The sequence below is a fragment of the Anomaloglossus baeobatrachus genome, chromosome 12 (genome assembly GCF_048569485.1).
Source record: "Anomaloglossus baeobatrachus isolate aAnoBae1 chromosome 12, aAnoBae1.hap1, whole genome shotgun sequence".
Taxonomy (NCBI): domain Eukaryota; kingdom Metazoa; phylum Chordata; class Amphibia; order Anura; family Aromobatidae; genus Anomaloglossus; species Anomaloglossus baeobatrachus.
The window spans coordinates 4,062,323-4,081,803 of NC_134364.1; the positions used below are offsets into that span (position 1 = coordinate 4,062,323).

Below are 19,481 nucleotides of genomic sequence, written 5' to 3' on the forward strand. Positions count from 1 at the left end.
ATCTCTGCTCTGTTCTCTCCTCTGTCTCTGCTCTCTTTCCTCGGTATCTCTGCTCTTTCCTCGGTATCTCTGCTCTTTCCTCGGTATCTCTGCTCTTTCCTCGGTATCTCTGCTCTTTCCTCGGTATCTCTGCTCTGTTCTCTCCTCTATCTCTGCTCTCTCTCCTCTATCTCTGCTCTTTCCTCGGTATCTCTGCTCTTTCCTCGGTATCTCTGCTCTTTCCTCGGTATCTCTGCTCTTTCCTCGGTGTCTCTGCTCTTTCCTCGGTATCTCTGCTCTTTCCTCGGTATCTCTGCTCTTTCCTCGGTATCTCTGCTCTTTCCTCGGTATCTCTGCTCTTTCCTCGGTATCTCTGCTCTTTCCTCGGTATCTCTGCTCTTTCCTCGGTATCTCTGCTCTTTCCTCGGTATCTCTGCTCTCTTTCCTCGGTATCTCTGCTCTTTCCTCGGTATCTCTGCTCTCTTTCCTCGGTATCTCTGCTCTTTCCTCGGTATCTCTGCTCTTTCCTCGGTATCTCTGCTCTTTCCTCGGTATCTCTGCTCTTTCCTCGGTATCTCTGCTCTTTCCTCGGTATCTCTGCTCTTTCCTCGGTATCTCTGCTCTTTCCTCGGTATCTCTGCTCTTTCCTCGGTGTCTCTGCTCTTTCCTCGGTATCTCTGCTCTTTCCTCGGTATCTCTGCTCTGTTCTCTCCTCTATCTCTGCTCTCTCTTCATTATCTCTGCTCTTTCCTCGGTATCTCTGCTCTTTCCTCGGTATCTCTGCTCTCTCTTCATTATCTCTGCTCTTTCCTCGGTGTCTCCGCTTCCTCTTCGCCACTTCTCTGCGGACTCTGTGTTCGGACATGAGCGGGTTAATTCCGAGTTGTGGTGTTGCCGGTGATTGGTCGGGAGGCGCGCTGTATTTGCATGCCCCGCCCCGCGGGCAGCCTGAGCTGTGAGCGCACCTGAGCGGCGCAGTCCGTGCGGGCACCTGGCGGGTGCGGAGTCACCGGGGACATGGAGGCGGCTGCGGGCGGGACGGGCAGCGGCTGCCGGGAGCCGGGACCATGAGCCGCTGCGCTGAGACCATGCGCCCTGGCTGTGCGCTGGCTGCGCCCTGGCTCTGCTCGCTGCTGTGGATGTGTATTCAGAGCACCTGTGCCCGGAGCTACCGCGGAGGGAGAGCGCACTACCGACCGGAGCCCGTCTCCATATACCGAACACCCAGCGCCCTGCGCGGAGGACACGGTGCGTGCAGCATGGCAGAGGGGTGGGATGGACCGGTGACTGGGGAGGGGGACCCGGAGGATTGGCTGGTGACTGGGACACAGCAGATGGACCGGTGAGTGGGGAATGGAGGATGCATGGGTAACTGGGGAGGGGGACTCAATGGATGGACCGGTGAGTTGGGAGAGGGACCCGGAGGATGTCTTGTGGAGCATGGACCGGTGACTGGGGATTGGGACTTGGAAGATGGACCGGAGATTGGGACCTGGAAGATGGACCAGAGATTGAGATTGGGACCCAGAAGATGTACCAGAGAATGGGACCCGGAAGATGGACCTGGGACAGGGACCCGGAAGATGGACCTGGGACAGGGACCCAGAAGATGGACCTGGGACAGGGACCCGGAAGATGGACCTGGGGCAGGGACCCAGAAGATGGACCTGGGACAGGGACCCAGAAGATGGACCTGGGACAGGGACCCGGAAGATGGACCTGGGGCAGGGACCCAGAAGATGGACCTGGGACAGGGACCCGGAAGATGGACCTGGGACAGGGACCCGGAAGATGGACCTGGGACAGGGACCCGGAAGATGGACCTGGGACAGGGACCCGGAAGATGGACCTGGGACAGGGACCCGGAAGATGGACCTGGGACAGGGACCCGGAAGATGGACCCGGAAGATGGATGGTGACTGGGGAGAGGGACCCGGAAGATGGATGGTGACTGGGGAGAGGGACCCGGAAGATGGATCGGGGAGAGGGACCCGGAAGATGGATGGTGACTGGGGAGAGGGACCTAAGAATGGACCGGTGAATGGGGAGAAAGACAGAGAGGATGGACTGGGGAGGAGGATATGGAGGATGGAACGGTGAATGGGGAGAAGGACCCAGACAATAAACTGGGGTGGAGGATGGACCGGTGAATGGGAAGAAGGACCCAGAGGATGGTCTGGGGAGGAGGACGTGGAGGATGGAATGGTGAATGGAGAGAAAGACACAGAGGATGGACTGGGGAGGAGGACGTAGAGGATGGAACGGTGAGTGGGGAGAGGGACCTGGAAACTGGACTTGGGAGAGGGACAAGAGGATGGACCAGTGACTGGGGAGGGGGATCCGGAGAATGAACCGGGGAGGGAGACACTCGGGATGGACAGGTGGCTGGGGAGGGGGACGCTCGGGATGGACAGGTGGCTGGGGAGGGGGACGCTCGGGATGGACATGTGGCTGGGGAGGGGGACGCTCGGGATGGACAGGTGGCTGGGGAGGGGAACGCTCGGGATGGACAGGTGGCTGGGGAGGGGAACGCTCGGGAAGGACAGGTGGCAGGGGAGGGGGTAGCTCATGATGGACAGGCGGCCGGGGATGAGGGTTCTCAGGATGGACAGGCAGGTTGGGGGGGCTTGGGACGAACAGGTCGGCTAGAAAGGGGGATGCTTGGGACAGACAGGCGGTCGGGGTGTCGGTCGCCTGGGATGGGCAGGTGGTTGGGGTGGGGAACGCTCGGGACAAGCAGCTGTTTGGGGTAGGGGACGCTCGGGACGAGCAGACGGTTGAGGTAGGGGACGCTCGGGACGAGCAGCCGGTTGGGGTAGGGAACGCTCGGGACGAGCAGCCGGTTGGGGTAGGGGACGCTCGGGACGAGCAGCCGGTTGGGGTAGGGGACGCTCGGGACGAGCAGCCGGTTGAGGTAGGGGACGCTCGGGACGAGCAGCCAGTCGGGGTGTGGGACGCTCGGGACGGGCAGCCGGTTGGGGTAGGGGACGCTCGGGACGAGCAGCCAGTCGGGGTGGGGGACGCTCGGGACGAGCAGCCGGTTGGGGTAGGGGACGCTCGGGACGAGCAGCCAGTCGGGGTGGGGGGACGCTCGGGACGAGCAGCCGGTTGGGGTAGGGGACGCTCGGGACGAGCAGCCAGTCGGGGTGGGGGACGCTCGGGACGAGCAGCCAGTCGGGGTGGGGGACGCTCGGGACGGGCAGGCAGTTGGGGTGGGGGACGCTCGGGATGGCCTGCGGCCGTGGAGGGGGGCTCTTGGGACGGGCAGTGGACTGGTCTGGGGTAAGGACCTGCAGATGATGCTGGGAGGAGACGTCCAGACTTCGGGATAGAACATGTGGATGATTCGGGTTCTTGCAGCTCGTGACTTCGTAGATGCAGAAATTAGTTTTGTGAGTGTTGAGATGTGGAAGTCTAGAGACCCTGGCTGTCTAATAGAGGTGCATTAGGATGTATAGCAGATGGGGGGTGTGCACAGTGGTGGTGGGGGTGCCCACAGTGATTGCGCGGGTGGGGGTGCCCACAGTGATTGTGGGGGTGCCCACAGTGGTTGCGCGGGTGGGGGTGCCCACAGTGATTGTGGGGGTGCCCACAGTGGTTGCGCGGGTGGGGGTGCCCACAGTGGTTGCGCGGGTGGGGGTGCCCTCAGTGGTTGCGCGGGTGGGGGTGCCCTCAGTGGTTGCGCGGGTGGGGGTGCCCACAGTGGTTGCGCGGGTGGGGGTGCCCACAGTGGTTGCGCGGGTGGGGGTGCCCACAGTGGTTGCGCGGGTGGGGGTGCCCACAGTGGTTGCGCGGGTGGGGGTGCCCACAGTGGTTGCGCGGGTGGGGGTGCCCACAGTGGTTGCGCGGGTGGGGGTGCCCACAGTGGTTGCACGGGTGGAGGTGCCCACAGTGGTTGCTTGTGTTTGGTATCCGGTTGTGGCAGTTGGATGTAATCATTTTGGAGCGTGCTTTGTGCAGCAGTTGTCGGGTGGAGGAGCTGTGCCTTTGGTCAGTGGAGTCACTGCTTAGTCAGCACTGATGTGTTGACTCAGGAAACTTCTGTTGTCGGCCACATACACAGCTGCCTCCTCCTCATCGTGGTGGTGTCGGCCATATATACAGCTGCCTCCTCCTCCTCATCGTGGTGGGATCGGCCGTATACACAGCTGCCTCCTCCTCCTCATCGTGGTGGGGTTGGCCGTATACACAGCTGCCTCCTCATCGTGGTGGGGTCGGCCGTATACACAGCTGCCTCCTCCTCCTCATCGTGGTGGGGTCGGCCGTATACACAGCTGCCTCCTCCTCATCGTGGTGGGATCGGCCGTATACACAGCTGCCTCCTCCTCATCGTGGTGGGATCGGCCGTATACACAGCTGCCTCCTCCTGCTCATCGTGGAGGGATCGGCCGTATACACAGCTGCCTTCTCATCGTGGAGGGGTCGGCCGTATACACAGCTGCCTCCTCATCGTGGAGGGGTCGGCCGTATACACAGCTGCCTCCTCATCGTGGAGGGGTCGGCCGTATACACAGCTGCCTCCTCATCGTGGAGGGGTCGGCCGTATATACAGCTGCCTTTTCATCGTGGAGGGGTCGGCCGTATACACAGCTTCCTCCTCATCGTCGAGGGGTCGGCCGTATACACAGCTGCCTTTTTCATCGTGGAGGGGTCGGCCGTATACACAGCTGCCTTTTCATCGTGGAGGGGTCGGCCGTATACACAGCTGCCTTTTAATCGTGGAAGGGTCGGCCGTATACACAGCTGCCTCCTCCTCCTCATCGTGGTGGGGTCGGCCGTATACACAGCTGCCTCCTCCTCCTCATCGTGGTGGGGTCGGCCATATACACCGCTGCCTCCTCCTACTCATCGTGGTGGGGTCGGCCATATACACAGCTGCCTCCTCCTCCTCATTGTGGTGGGATCGGCCGTATACACAGCTGCCTCCTCCTCCTCCTCATCGTGGTGGGGTCGGCCGTATACACAGCTGCCTCCTCCTCCTCATCGTGGTGGGGTCGGCCGTATACACAGCTGCCTCCTCCTCCTCCTCATCATGGTGGGGTCGGCCGTATACACCGCTGCCGCCTTCTCCTCCTCATCATGGTGGGGTCGGCCGTATACACAGCTGCCTCCTCCTCCTCCTCCTCATCGTGGTGGTGTCGGCCGTATACACAGCTGCCTCCTCCTCCTCCTCCTCATCGTGGTGGTGTCGGCCGTATACACAGCTGCCTCCTCCTCCTCCTCATTGTGGTGGGGTCGGCCGTATACACAGCTGCCTCCTGCTCCTCATCGTGGTGGGGTCGGCCGTATACACAGCTGCCTCCTCCTCATCGTGGTGGGGTCAGCCGTATACACAGCTGCCTCCTCCTCCTCATCGTGGTGGGGTCGGCTGTATACACAGCTGCCTCCTCCTCCTCATCATGGAGTGGTCGGCCGTATACACAGCTTCCTCCTCATCGTGGTGGGGTTGGCCGTATACACAGCTGCCTCCTCCTCCTCATCGTGGTGGGGTCGGCCGTATACACAGCTGCCTCCTCCTCCTCATCGTGGTGGGGTCGGCCGTATACACAGCTGCCTCCTCCTCCTCATCGTGGTGGGGTCGGCCGTATACACAGCTGCCTCCTCCTCCTCATCGTGGTGGGGTCGGCCGTATACACAGCTGCCTCCTTCTCCTCATCGTGGTGGGGTCGGCCGTATACACAGCTGCCTCCTCATCGTGGTGGGGTCGGCCGTATACACAGCTGCCTCCTCATCGTGGTGGGGTCGGCCGTATACACAGCTGCCTCCTCCTCCTCATCGTGGTGGGGTCGGCCGTATACACAGCTGCCTCCTCCTCCTCCTCATCATGGTGGGGACAGCTGTATACACCGCTGCCGCCTTCTCCTCCTCATCATGGTGGGGTCGGCCGTATACACAGCTGCCTCCTCCTCTTCCTCCTCATCGTGGTGGTGTCGGCCGTATACACAGCTGCCTCCTCCTCCTCCTCATCGTGGTGGTGTCGGCCATATACACAGCTGCCTCCTCCTCCTCCTCATTGTGGTGGGGTCGGCCGTATACACAGCTGCCTCCTCCTCATCATCATGGTGGTGTCGGACGTATACACAGCTGCCTCCTCCTCCTCCTCATCGTGGTGGTGTCGGCCGTATAGACAGCTGCCTCCTCCTCCTCATCATCGTGGTGGGGTCGGCCGTATACACAGCTGCCTCCTCCTCATCATGGTGGTGTCTGCCGTATACACAGCTGCCACCTCCTCCTCATCGTGGTGGGGTTGGCCGTATACACAGCTGCCTCCTCCTCATCGTGGTGGGGACGGCCGTATACACAGCTGCCTCCTCCTCCTCATCGTGGTGGGGTCGGCCGTATACACAGCTGCCTCCTCCTCCTCCTCATCGTGGTGGGGTCGGCCGTATACACAGCTGCCACCTCCTCCTCATCGTGGTGGGGCCGGCCGTATACACAGCTGCCGCCTCCTCCTCCTCATTGTGGTGGTGTCGGCCGTATACACAGCTGCCTCCTCCTCCTCATCGTGATGGGGTCGGCTGTATACACAGCTGCCTCCTCCTTCTCCTCATCATCATGGAGTGGTCGGCCGTATACACAGCTGCCTCCTCCTCCTCATTGTGGTGGGGTCGGCCGTATACACAGCTGCCTCCTCCTCATCATCATGGTGGTGTCGGACGTATACACAGCTGCCTCCTCCTCCTCCTCATCGTGGTGGTGTCGGCCGTATAGACAGCTGCCTCCTCCTCCTCATCATCGTGGTGGGGTCGGCCGTATACACAGCTGCCTCCTCCTCATCATGGTGGTGTCTGCCGTATACACAGCTGCCACCTCCTCCTCATCGTGGTGGGGTTGGCCGTATACACAGCTGCCTCCTCCTCATCGTGGTGGGGACGGCCGTATACACAGCTGCCTCCTCCTCCTCATCGTGGTGGGGTCGGCCGTATACACAGCTGCCTCCTCCTCCTCCTCATCGTGGTGGGGTCGGCCGTATACACAGCTGCCACCTCCTCCTCATCGTGGTGGGGCCGGCCGTATACACAGCTGCCGCCTCCTCCTCCTCATTGTGGTGGTGTCGGCCGTATACACAGCTGCCTCCTCCTCCTCATCGTGATGGGGTCGGCTGTATACACAGCTGCCTCCTCCTTCTCCTCATCATCATGGAGTGGTCGGCCGTATACACAGCTGCCTCCTCATCGTGGTAGGGTCGGCCGTATACACAGCTGCCTCCTCCTCCTCATCGTGGTGGGGTCGGCCGTATACACAGCTGCCTCCTCCTCCTCATCGTGGTGGGGTCGGCCGTATACACAGCTGCCTCCTCCTCCTCATCGTGGTGGGGTCGGCCGTATACACAGCTGCCACCTCCTCCTCATCGTGGTGGGGCCGGCCGTATACACAGCTGCCGCCTCCTCCTCCTCATCGTGGTGGTGTCGGCCGTATACACAGCTGCCTCCTCCTCCTCATCGTGATGGGGTCGGCTGTATACACAGCTGCCTCCTCCTTCTCCTCATCATCATGGAGTGGTCGGCCGTATACACAGCTGCCTCCTCATCGTGGTAGGGTCGGCCGTATACACAGCTGCCTCCTCCTCCTCATCGTGGTGGGGTCGGCCGTATACACAGCTGCCTCCTCCTCCTCATCGTGGTGGGGTCGGCCGTATACACAGCTGCCTCCTCATCCTCATCGTGGTGGGGTCGGCCGTATACACAGCTGCTGCCTCCTCCTCCTCCTCATCGTGGTGGGGTCGGCCGTATACACAGCTGCCTCCTCATCGTGGTGGGGTCGGCCGTATACACAGCTGCCTCCTCATCGTGGTGGGGTCGGCCGTATACACAGCTGCCTCCTCATCGTGGTGGGGTCGGCCGTATACACAGCTGCCTCCTCCTCATCGTGGTGGTGTCGGCCGTATACACAGCTGCCTCCTACTCCTCCTCATCGTGGTGGGGTCGGCCGTATACACAGCTGCCTCCTCATCGTGGTGGGGTCGGCCATATACACAGCTGCCTCCTCCTCCTCATCGTGGAGGGGTCGGCCGTATACACAGCTGCCTCCTCATCGTGGTGGGGTCGGCCGTATACACAGCTGCCTCCTCCTCATCGTGGTGGGGTCAGCCGTATACACAGCTGCCTCCTCCTCCTCATCGTGGTGGGGACGGCCGTATACACAGCTGCCTCCTGCTCCTCATCATGGTGGGGTCGGCCGTATACACAGCTGCCTCCTCCTCATCGTGGTGGGGTCAGCCGTATACACAGCTGCCTCCTCCTCCTCATCGTGGTGGGGTCGGCTGTATACACAGCTGCCTCCTCCTCCTCATCATGGAGTGGTCGGCCGTATACACAGCTGCCTCCTCATCGTGGTGGGGTCGGCCGTATACACAGCTGCCACCTCCTCCTCATCGTGGTGGGGCCGGCCGTATACACAGCTGCCGCCTCCTCCTCCTCATTGTGGTGGTGTCGGCCGTATACACAGCTGCCTCCTCCTCCTCATCGTGGTGGGGTCGGCCGTATACACAGCTGCCTCCTCCTCCTCATCATGGAGTGGTCGGCCGTATACACAGCTGCCTCCTCATCGTGGTGGGGTCGGCCGTATACACAGCTGCCTCCTCATCGTGGTGGGGTCGGCCGTATACACAGCTGCCTCCTCCTCATCGTGGTGGGGTCAGCCGTATACACAGCTGCCTCCTCCTCCTCATCGTGGTGGGGTCGGCCGTATACACAGCTGCCTCCTCATCGTGGTGGGGTCAGCCGTATACACAGCTGCCTCCTCCTCCTCATCGTGGTGGGGTCGGCCGTATACACAGCTGCCTCCTCCTCCTCATCGTGGTGGGGTCGGCCGTATACACAGCTGCCTCCTCCTCCTCATCGTGGTGGGGTCGGCCGTATACACAGCTGCCTCCTCCTCCTCATCGTGGTGGGGTCGGCCGTATACACAGCTGCCTCCTCCTCCTCATCGTGGTGGGGTCGGCCGTATACACAGCTGCCTCCTCCTCCTCATCGTGGTGGGGTCGGCCGTATACACAGCTGCCTCCTCCTCCTCCTCATCGTGGTGGGGTCAGCCGTATACACAGCTGCCTCCTCCTCCTCATCGTGGTGGGGTCAGCCGTATACACAGCTGCCTCCTCATCGTGGTGGGGTCGGCCGTATACACAGCTGCCTCCTCATCGTGGTGGGGTCGGCCGTATACACAGCTGCCTCCTCATCGTGGTGGGGTCGGCCGTATACACAGCTGCCTCCTCATCGTGGTGGGTCGTTGTTAGGTTATTGCTGTTTCTTGACGTCTCGCCCCAGAGACCCCCATGTGTAGGTCTGGAGTGCTCAAGGGAAGTCTGAGGGCATCACATGACCGATCAGAAGACCCTTCATTTTGCAGCCTCGTCTCTTGGAGATGGATGGTGGGTGATGACAGCTCCTCACATCCGCCTCCGTTGTGACTCAGCCTCCCTGTGAGGCCGGCGGTGGTCCGGGTATAGCCCCCCCTCTGGTGGTCCTAGGAGCAGGCAGTTGGCTCGATCTCTGTGCTCGGGCGCCGCTCTGCTTCTGTACTTCTGACATTGCACCTCTTTGCGGATCCGGGGGGCGTCAGCCTCATTTCCGGAGTCTATGAACATAAATGAGCCGAGCTACAGAAAATGACACCCTGAGCCCAGGACAGGAGGCGGAAAATGGTCCCCCTGAGTGGTCCGCCTACCTCCCCGATATGTTTGATCTCCAGGCTCCACTTTTTGGCGACTGTTTCCCATGCTCCTGTGGGCGCTCTGCTGCCCGCTCTCCTGTGTGCGCTCTGCTCCCCGCTCTCCTGTGTGCGCTCTGCTCCCCGCTCTCCTGTGTGCGCTCTGCTCCCCGCTCTCCTGTGTGCGCTCTGCTCCCCGCTCTCCTGTGTGCGCTCTCCTCACCGCGCTCCTGTGGGCGCTCTGCTCCCCGCGCTCCTGTGGGCGCTCTGCTCCCCGCGCTCCTGTGGGCGCTCTGCTCCCCGCGCTCCTGTGGGCGCTCTGCTGCCCGCTCTCCTGTGTGCGCTCTGCTGCCCGCTCTCCTGTGTGCGCTCTCCTCCCCGCTCTCCTGTGTGCGCTCTCCTCACCGAGCTCCTGTGGGCGCTCTGCTCCCCGCGCTCCTGTGGGCGCTCTGCTCCCCGCGCTCCTGTGGGCGCTCCTGTGTGCGCTCTCCTCCCCGCGCTCCTGTGTGCGCTCTGCTCCCCGCGCTCCTGTGGGCGCGCTGCTCCCCGCGCTCCTGTGTGCGCTCTGCTCCCCGCGCTCCTGTGTGCGCTCTGCTGCCCGCTCTCCTGTGTGCGCTCTGCTCCCCGCTCTCCTGTGTGCGCTCTGCTCCCCGCTCTCCTGTGTGCGCTCTCCTCCCCGCGCTCCTGTGTGCGCTCTCCTCCCCGCGCTCCTGTGTGCGCTCTCCTCCCCGCGCTCCTGTGGGCGCTCTGCTCCCCGCGCTCCTGTGAGCGCTCTGCTCCCCGCGCTCCTGTGGGCGCTCTGCTCCCCGCGCTCCTGTGGGCGCTCTTCTCCCCGCGCTCCTTTGGGCGCTCTGCTCCCCGCGCTCCTGTGGGCGCTCTGCTGCCCGCTCTCCTGTGGGCGCTCTGCTGCCCGCTCCTTGTGGGCGCTCTGCTGCCCGCTCTCCTGTAGGCGCTCTCCTCCCCGCGCTCCTGTCTGCGCTCTCCTCCCCGCGCTCCTGTCTGCGCTCTCCTCCCCGCGCTCCTGTGTGCGCTCTGCTTCCCGCTCTCCTGTGGGCGCTCTGCTTCCCGCTCTCCTGTGGGCGCTCTGCTTCCCGCTCTCCTGTGGGCGCTCTGCTTCCCGCTCTCCTGTGGGCGCTCTGCTTCCCGCTCTCCTGTGGGCGCTCTGCTTCCCGCTGTCCTGTGGGCGCTCTGCTTCCCGCTGTCCTGTGGGCGCTCTGCTTCCCGCTGTCCTGTGGGCGCTCTGCTCCCCGCTCTCCTGTGGGCGCTCTGCTCCCCGCTCTCCTGTGGGCGCTCTGCTCCCCGCTCTCCTGTGGGCGCTCTGCTCCCCGCTCTCCTGTGGGCGCTCTGCTCCCCGCTCTCCTGTGGGCGCTCTGCTCCCCGCTCTCCTGTGGGCGCTCTGCTCCCCGCTCTCCTGTGGGCGCTCTGCTCCCCGCTCTACTGTGGGCGCTCTGCTCCCCGCGCTCCTGTGGGCGCTCTGCTCCCCGCTCTACTGTGGGCGCTCTGCTTGTATATTGTGTTGCCTTTGTTGATATTGTATTCACTATGTGTAGATGGTCACTGCTGTATAGTGATGGGGTGATCGGTGTATAACGGGACAACGGAGCGTGGGGGCGGGGACAGTGGAGCGTGTGAGGGGGTGGGGACACTGGAAGGGGTGGGGACAGCAGAGTGTGTGGCGGGGGAGGTGGGACAGCGGCGCGTGTACAGAGGGGTCTCCATTATAACATACAATGACTGCCAGCAATGTCTCATTAATGTCCTATCAGCAGCGCTCTCCATTCTCTGTTGTAGAAGCACAAGCCCCATAATCAGTGTATGCCTGTCCTGCTCCATCCCCCAGTGCTTCAGCCCGGTCCCTATACACTTAGCGCCCTGCAATGCCAGCCATTCAGGTGGGGTGTGTGGCAAATACAGGGGTAGCAGGGACTGGCGGGGGCCGGAGCTGGCCGAGGCTGGCGGGGGCTGGGATGCAGCAGTCCTGGGCACAGTCCTCACTCGCAGCTCTTTGCGCTGTATTTCATCTTTATAGTTTATAGGCTGCGTCTTCTGCACAGGATTCGGGCGCTGGGTTACACAATATTGAAGCAGTAAATCTGACCTGAGTGTGGATGGCGGGGATCAGGCTCCAGCTCCATGGTGGTCTCCTCCCCTGGCCTGAGAGTGGAAGGCGGGGATCAGGCTCCAGCTCCATGGTGGTCTCCTCCCCAGGCCTGAGTGTGGATGGTGGGGATCAGGCTCCAGCTCCATGGTGGTCTCCTCCCCTGGTCTGAGAGTGGAAGGCGGGGATCAGGCTCCCGCTCCATGGTGGTCTCCTCCCCTGGCCTGAGAGTGGATGGCGGGGATCAGGCTCCAGCTCCATGGTGGTCTCCTCCCCTGGCCTGAGAGTGGAAGGCGGGGATCAGGCTCCAGCTCCATGGTGGTCTCCTCCCCAGGCCTGAGTGTGGATGGTGGGGATCAGGCTCCAGCTCCATGGTGGTCTCCTCCCCTGGTCTGAGAGTAGAAGGCGGGGATCAGGCTCCAGCTCCATGGTGGTCTCCTCCCCTGGCCTGAGAGTGGAAGGCGGGGATCAGGCTCCAGCTCCATGGTGGTCTCCTCCCCAGGCCTGAGTGTGGATGGTGGGGATCAGGCTTCAGCTCCATGGTGGTCTCCTCCCCAGGCCTGAGTGTGGATGGCGGGGATCAGGCTCCAGCTCCATGGTAGTCTCCTCTCCAGGCCTGAGTGTGGATGGCGGGGATCAGGCTCCAGCTCCATGGTGGTCTCCTCCCCTGGCCTGAGTGTGGATGGTGGGGATCAGGCTTCAGCTCCATGGTGGTCTCCTCCCCTGGCCTGAGAGTGGATGGCGGGGATCAGGCTCCAGCTCCATCGTGGTCTCCTCCCCAGGCCTGAGAGTGGATGGCGGGGATCAGGCTCCAGCTCCATGGTGGTCTCCTCCCCTGGCCTGAGAGTGGATGGCGGGGATCAGGCTCCAGCTCCATGGTAGTCTCCTCTCCAGGCCTGAGTGTGGATGGCGGGGATCAGGCTCCAGCTCCATGGTGGTCTCCTCCCCAGGCCTGAGTGTGGATGGTGGGGATCAGGCTTCAGCTCCATGGTGGTCTCCTCCCCTGGCCTGAGAGTGGATGGCGGGGATCAGGCTCCAGCTCCATGGTGGTCTCCTCCCCAGGCCTGAGAGTGGAAGGCGGGGATCAGGCTCCAGCTCCATGGTGGTCTCCTCCCCAGGCCTGAGAGTGGAAGGCGGGGATCAGGCTCCAGCTCCATGGTGGTCTCCTCCCCAGGCCTGAGTGTGGATGGCGGGGATCAGGCTCCAGCTCCATGGTGGTCTCCTCCCCAGGCCTGAGTGTGGATGGTGGGGACAGGCTTCAGCTCCATGGTGGTCTCCTCCCCTGGCCTGAGAGTGGATGGCGGGGATCAGGCTTCAGCTCTATGGTGGTCTCCTCCCCAGGCCTGAATGTGGATGGCGGGGATCAGGCTTCAGCTCCATGGTGGTCTCTTCCCCAGGCCTGAGTGTGGATGGCGGGGATCAGGCTTCAGCTCCATGGTGGTCTCCTCTCCAGGCCTGAGTGTGGATGGCGGGGATCAGGCTCCAGCTCCATGGTGGTCTCCTCCCCAGGCCTGAGTGTGGATGGTGGGGATCAGGCTTCAGCTCCATGGTGGTCTCCTCCCCTGGCCTGAGAGTGGATGGCGGGGATCAGGCTCCAGCTCCATGGTGGTCTCCTCCCCAGGCCTGAGTGTGGATGGTGGGGATCAGGCTTCAGCTCCATGGTGGTCTCCTCCCCTGGCCTGAGAGTGGATGGTGGGGATCAGGCTCCAGCTCCATGGTGGTCTCCTCCCCAGGCCTGAGAGTGGAAGGCGGGGATCAGGCTCCAGCTCCATGGTGGTCTCCTCCCCAGGCCTGAGAGTGGAAGGCGGGGATCAGGCTCCAGCTCCATGGTGGTCTCCTCCCCTGGCCTGAGTGTGGATGGCGGGGATCAGGCTCCAGCTCCATGGTGGTCTCCTCCCCAGGCCTGAGTGTGGATGGTGGGGATCAGGCTTCAGCTCCATGGTGGTCTCCTCCCCTGGCCTGAGAGTGGATGGCGGGGATCAGGCTCCAGCTCCATGGTGGTCTCCTCCCCAGGCCTGAGAGTGGAAGGCGGGGATCAGGCTCCAGCTCCATGGTGGTCTCCTCCCCAGGCCTGAGAGTGGAAGGCGGGGATCAGGCTTCAGCTCCATGGTGGTCTCTTCCCCAGGCCTGAGTGTGGATGGCGGGGATCAGGCTTCAGCTCCATGGTGGTCTCCTCTCCAGGCCTGAGTGTGGATGGCGGGGATCAGGCTCCAGCTCCATGGTGGTCTCCTCCCCAGGCCTGAGTGTGGATGGTGGGGATCAGGCTTCAGCTCCATGGTGGTCTCCTCCCCTGGCCTGAGAGTGGATGGCGGGGATCAGGCTCCAGCTCCATGGTGGTCTCCTCCCCAGGCCTGAGTGTGGATGGTGGGGATCAGGCTTCAGCTCCATGGTGGTCTCCTCCCCTGGCCTGAGAGTGGATGGTGGGGATCAGGCTTCAGCTCCATGGTGGTCTCTTCCCCAGGCCTGAGTGTGGATGGCGGGGATCAGGCTTCAGCTCCATGGTGGTCTCCTCTCCAGGCCTGAGTGTGGATGGCGGGGATCAGGCTTCAGCTCCATGGTGGTCTCCTCTCCAGGCCTGAGTGTGGATGGTGGGGATCAGGCTTCAGCTCCATGGTGGTCTCCTCCCCTGGCCTGAGAGTGGATGGCGGGGATCAGGCTTCAGCTCTATGGTGGTCTCCTCCCCAGGCCTGAGTGTGGATGGCGGGGATCAGGCTCCAGCTCCATGGTGGTCTCTTCCCCAGGCCTGAGTGTGGATGGCGGGGATCAGGCTTCAGCTCCATGGTGGTCTCTTCCCCAGGCCTGAGTGTGGATGGCGGGGATCAGGCTTCAGCTCCATGGTGGTCTCCTCTCCAGGCCTGAGTGTGGATGGCGGGGATCAGGCTTCAGCTCCATGGTAGTCTCCTCCCCAGGCCTGAGAGTGGATGGCGGGGATCAGGCTTCAGCTCCATGGTGGTCTCCTCTCCAGGGCTGAGTGTGGATGGCGGGGATCAGGCTTCAGCTCCATGGTAGTCTCCTCTCCAGGCCTGAGTGTGGATGGCGGGGATCAGGCTTCAGCTCCATGGTGGTCTCCTCCCCAGGCCTGAGTGTAGATGGCGGGAAACAGGCTTCAGCTCCATGGTGGTCTCCTCCCCAGGCCTGAGTGTAGATGGCGGTGATCAGGCTTCAGCTCCATGGTGGTCTCCTCTCCAGGGCTGAGTGTGGATGGCGGGGATCAGGCTTCAGCTCCATGGTAGTCTCCTCTCCAGGCCTGAGTGTGGATGGCGGGGATCAGGCTTCAGCTCCATGGTGGTCTCCTCCCCTGGCCTGAGTGTGGATGGCGGGGATCAGGCTTCAGCTCCATGGTGGTCTCCTCCCCAGGCCTGAGTGTGGATGGCGGGGATCAGGCTTCAGCTCCATGGTGGTCTCCTCCCCAGGCCTGAGTGTGGATGGTGGGGATCAGGCTTCAGCTCCATGGTGGTCTCCTCCCCTGGCCTGAGAGTGGATGGCGGGGATCAGGCTCCAGATCCATGGTGGTCTCCTCCCCAGGCCTGAGTGTGGATGGCGGGGATCAGGCTTCAGCTCCATGGTGGTCTCCTCCCCAGGCCTGAGTGTAGATGGCGGGGATCAGGCTCCAGCTCCATGGTAGTCTCCTCTCCAGGCCTGAGTGTGGATGGCGGGGATCAGGCTTCAGCTCCATGGTGGTCTCCTCCCCTGGCCTGAGTGTGGATGGCGGGGATCAGGCTTCAGCTCCATGGTGGTCTCCTCCCCAGGCCTGAGTGTGGATGGCGGGGATCAGGCTTCAGCTCCATGGTGGTCTCCTCCCCTGGCCTGAGAGTGGATGGCGGGGATCAGGCTCCAGATCCATGGTGGTCTCCTCCCCAGGCCTGAGTGTGGATGGCGGGGATAAGGCTTCAGCTCCATGGTGGTCTCCTCCCCAGGCCTGAGTGTAGATGGCGGGGATCAGGCTTCAGCTCCATGGTGGTCTCCTCCCCAGGCCTGAGAGTGGATGGCGGGGATCAGGCTTGAGCTCTATGGTGGTGTCCCCCTCTGCTGCTGACCCCTGGCAATCCTGTATAGACCGGGGGTCAGTAGTCACTGCAGCTAAGTCCTGTCCGTTTCCCTCTGGCTGCAGTTGATTGGGGGAGGGGGTCTGGGTGCCATATTGCCATTTCTTTCTGCTATATCATGTGTTGGTGTCAGTGGGTGATGCTTCAGTTTTGGAGGAAGCTGATAGCAGTGAATAAGGAAAAGCTGAACTGTCCCCTGGAGACATAGACACACAGAGGAAGAAGGCAACGAATCCCTGAGCTCCCTCCGCCGGCCATGGGGGGGCAGCACTGACAGAACGTTGTATTTCAGGGGCAGTGCTGATGGATTTTGGGGCTGGACATGGCCCTCATATTACTGGGAAGGGTCAGCGGGGAGGTTTCTGTGCACAGGAGGGATGCCGGATGCCCACGTGTTTTGCTGCCGCCCATTTAGGCTGCTTTCACACATCCGGTTTTTGCCGTGCGGCACAATATGGCTCTCTGCAGAAAAAACGCAACCTTTTTTTGCCGCCGGTTGCGTTTTCCGCATAGACTTGCATTAGCGCCGTATTGTGCCGCATGGCCTTGCGTTGCGTCCGTTTTTTGCCGGATGCGGCATATTTAGCCCATGCGGCAGCCGGATGGAACGTTGCTTGACACATTTTTTTGTGCGGCGAAAAACCGCATAGCACCAGATCAGGCGTGATGCGTCGTGATTTACAATGCAAGCCTATGGATGCCGGATGTGAAAGCAGCCTAATCGTGCTATCCGTCCACGCGTTTAGCTGTTCCGCTCATTGGGGGGCAGATATGAGCAGCTGGCGGAGCTTTGTCGGGTTCATCTGACCGCGTCCGCTGCCGAGACTCCGCTAATCAGATAAGGCTACTTTCACAAATCCGGTATTTGCTCTGCGGCACAATACGGCGCTCTGCAGAAAAACCGCAAACTTTTTTTGCCGCCGGTTGTGGTTTTTTTTTGCATAGACTTGCATTAGTGCCGTATTGTGCCGCATGGGCTTGCGGTCGGTCCGGTTTTTGCCGCATGCGGCAGATTTAGCCGATGCCGCGGCCGGATGAAACGTTGCCTGCAACGTTTTTTGCTCCGGCAAAAAAAACCGCATCGCGCCGCATCCGGACGCTGCGGCGCATTTTTCAATGCATGCCTATGGACGCCGGATGCGGCGCGATGCGTAAAAAAACGCATCCGGCCGCCGCATGCGGTTTCTTCCACTGCGCATGCTCAGTAGCATGCCGCAACCGGAAAAAACCGGACCGGCCGCATGTAAAAACTTATGCAAAGGATGCGGTGTTTTCGCCGCATCCTTTGCATAGCTTGCACAGCCGGACTGAGCCGCAGAGCTCAAACCGGATGTGTGAAAGTAGCTAATAGGGATGAAAGCCGCAGCGTGTGAATGTGCAGGAAGACTTTCTTTGCCCCTCTCTTGTGGGCAGCGTTGTGGTGGGACCAGATGAGCTGTGCTGTAATTGTGGGGTCCCGGGGGTCTTATCCTAACTGTGTAGACGCTGCCAGTGACGGAGGCAGCATGTAACATGGAGATCTACTCCGGAGCATTACGGGCGCTGCGGCGGTGACACACGGGATATGTATTCACACAGGATTATACACAACCATCGTTAATTGCACATAAAGTACAATGCGGTAATTAGAGGGGAGATTGGGCCACGTGCGCAGGATGAATGTCCCTCCGAGTGACGGGAGTCGCAGCCGCTGCCGCCGCTCATTGTCCAGCCGCAGATAAGGGGATTAGTCAGGGACTGTTTTCTGCTGGATTTAGCTAATGCTGTATTACAGCTGGTGTCCTGCAGGGGTGGCCGGCGGCCGGGCTGCTGTGCCATTACATTGGGGGTCCGGGCGACTCTCCGCGCGGCAGGTGACCTCATCTGTCGTCTCCAAATAGCAGCGTATGGGGCTGTGGGCAGCCTTCTCCTCTCATCTGGCTCCAGCCCGCGCTCCGTCCTGCGGCTCCGCAGCTCCAGCAGTTACAATGCATTAAGCTCTGCGCGCCGCTGGCCTGCTGCATTCTCTAATTCATGTGACTTCTCCGCTCGGCTGTGGACGTCTCTTTACAGAACTTTCCATTTCTCATCTCTGGCCCCTAATGAGGCCATCCGGATGATTCTGCTCATGTTCTCTCTGGTCGGGGTGGTCCGGGCTAACCCCGTCTGTTCTCACCTTGGGCCTGGCACATGTAGAGGTATCTGTGCCCAGGTGTCATTAGCCAGGGGCCCATCACATGCGGAGGTATCTGTGCCCAGGTGTCATTAGCCAGGGGCCCATCACATGTAGAGGTATCTGTGCCCGGCACATGCGGAGGTACCTGTGCCCAGGTGTCATTAGCCAGGGGCCCATCACATGTAGAGGTATCTGTGCCCATCACATGCGGAGGTATCTGTGCCCAGGTGTCATTAGCCAGGGGCCCATCACATGTAGAGGTATCTGTGCCCGGCACATGCGGAGGTATCTGTGCCCAGGTGTCATTAGCCAGGGGCCCATCACATGTAGAGGTATCTGTGCCCGGCACATGCAGAGGTATCTGTGCCCAGGTGTCATTAGCCAGGGGCCCATCACATGTAGAGGTATCTGTGCCCATCACATGCGGAGGTATCTGTGCCTGGCACATGCGGAGGTATCTGTGCCCAGGTGTCATTAGCCAGGGGCCCATCACATGTAGAGGTATCTGTGCCCGGCACATGCGGAGGTATCTGTGCCCAGGTGTCATTAGCCAGGGGCCCATCACATGTAGAGGTATCTGTGCCCGGCACATGCGGAGGTATCTGTGCCCAGGTGTCATTAGCCAAGGGCCCATCACATGTAGAGGTATCTGTGCCCGGCACATGCGGAGGTATCTGTGCCCAGGTGTCATTAGTCAGGGGCCCATCACATGTAGACGTATCTGTGCCCGGCACATGCGGAGGTATCTGTGCCCAGGTGTCATTAGCCAGGGGCCCATCACATGTAGAGGTATCTGTGCCCGGCACATGTAGAGGTATCTGTGCCCAGGTGTCATTAGCCAGGGGCCCATCACATGTAGAGGTATCTGTGCCCGGCACATGCGGAGGTATCTGTGCCCAGGTGTCATTAGCCAGGGGCCCATCACATGTAGAGGTATCTGTGCCCGGCACATGTAGAGGTACCTGTGCCCAGGTGTCATTAGCCAGGGACCCATCACATGTAGAGGTATCTGTGCCCGGCACATGCAGAGGTATCTGTGCCCGGCACATGCGGAGGTACCTGTGCCCAGGGGGTCAGTAGCCTCGGACCCGGCACAGTACTGGCAGGTGCTGACCAGTGCACTCTGTACAGGGCTTGTACGTTCCCTTGAAGCCCAAATTTCCCATAAAAGGAGGTTAAACATGATGGAGATCCTCGAGAAAGCAGTTATTATTATTATTATTATTATTATTATAGCAGGTATTCTAATACATGGCTTACCCTAAGCTGAGCCTACATGGGGAGCCCACCTCTGCCTCCGGGACGTCTTCTGGGGTCTTCAGCGGGGGACCCTCTCCCCTGTACGAGGCCGTCTACTATTGATGCAGCTTTGGTTTTACTTGAGTGGAGAAGTGATTCCTTCTTAATGGGAATTGTAAAGTGCGTTGTCAGCACAGTGCGGCCGCGGCCCACCAGGGCTACTACACCTCTGGGGCTGTGGATGGATGAGAGCAATAAATCCACAGCATTTGTCAATACCCGGCAATGAGCAGAACAATGCTATTTATTATGGAGC

At 61.4% G+C, this 19,481-nt stretch overlaps 1 protein-coding gene across 4 annotated transcripts in view; it reads left to right on the forward strand.

Annotated features, from left to right (window-relative positions):
* NRXN3 (neurexin 3) overlaps positions 1-19,481 on the forward strand; it is a 693,208-nt gene that overhangs the window by 535,514 nt on the left and 138,213 nt on the right. The window contains exon 1 of one of the 4 annotated variants that reach the window (XM_075330466.1): positions 969-1,227. The exons of the other annotated variants lie outside the window; for them this stretch is intronic. Coding sequence (XP_075186581.1) covers positions 1,047-1,227 — 181 coding nt within the window. The 5' untranslated portion in view covers positions 969-1,046. Of the gene's footprint in view, positions 1-968; positions 1,228-19,481 lie in introns of those variants that run through there. 4 annotated transcript variants of the gene reach the window in all.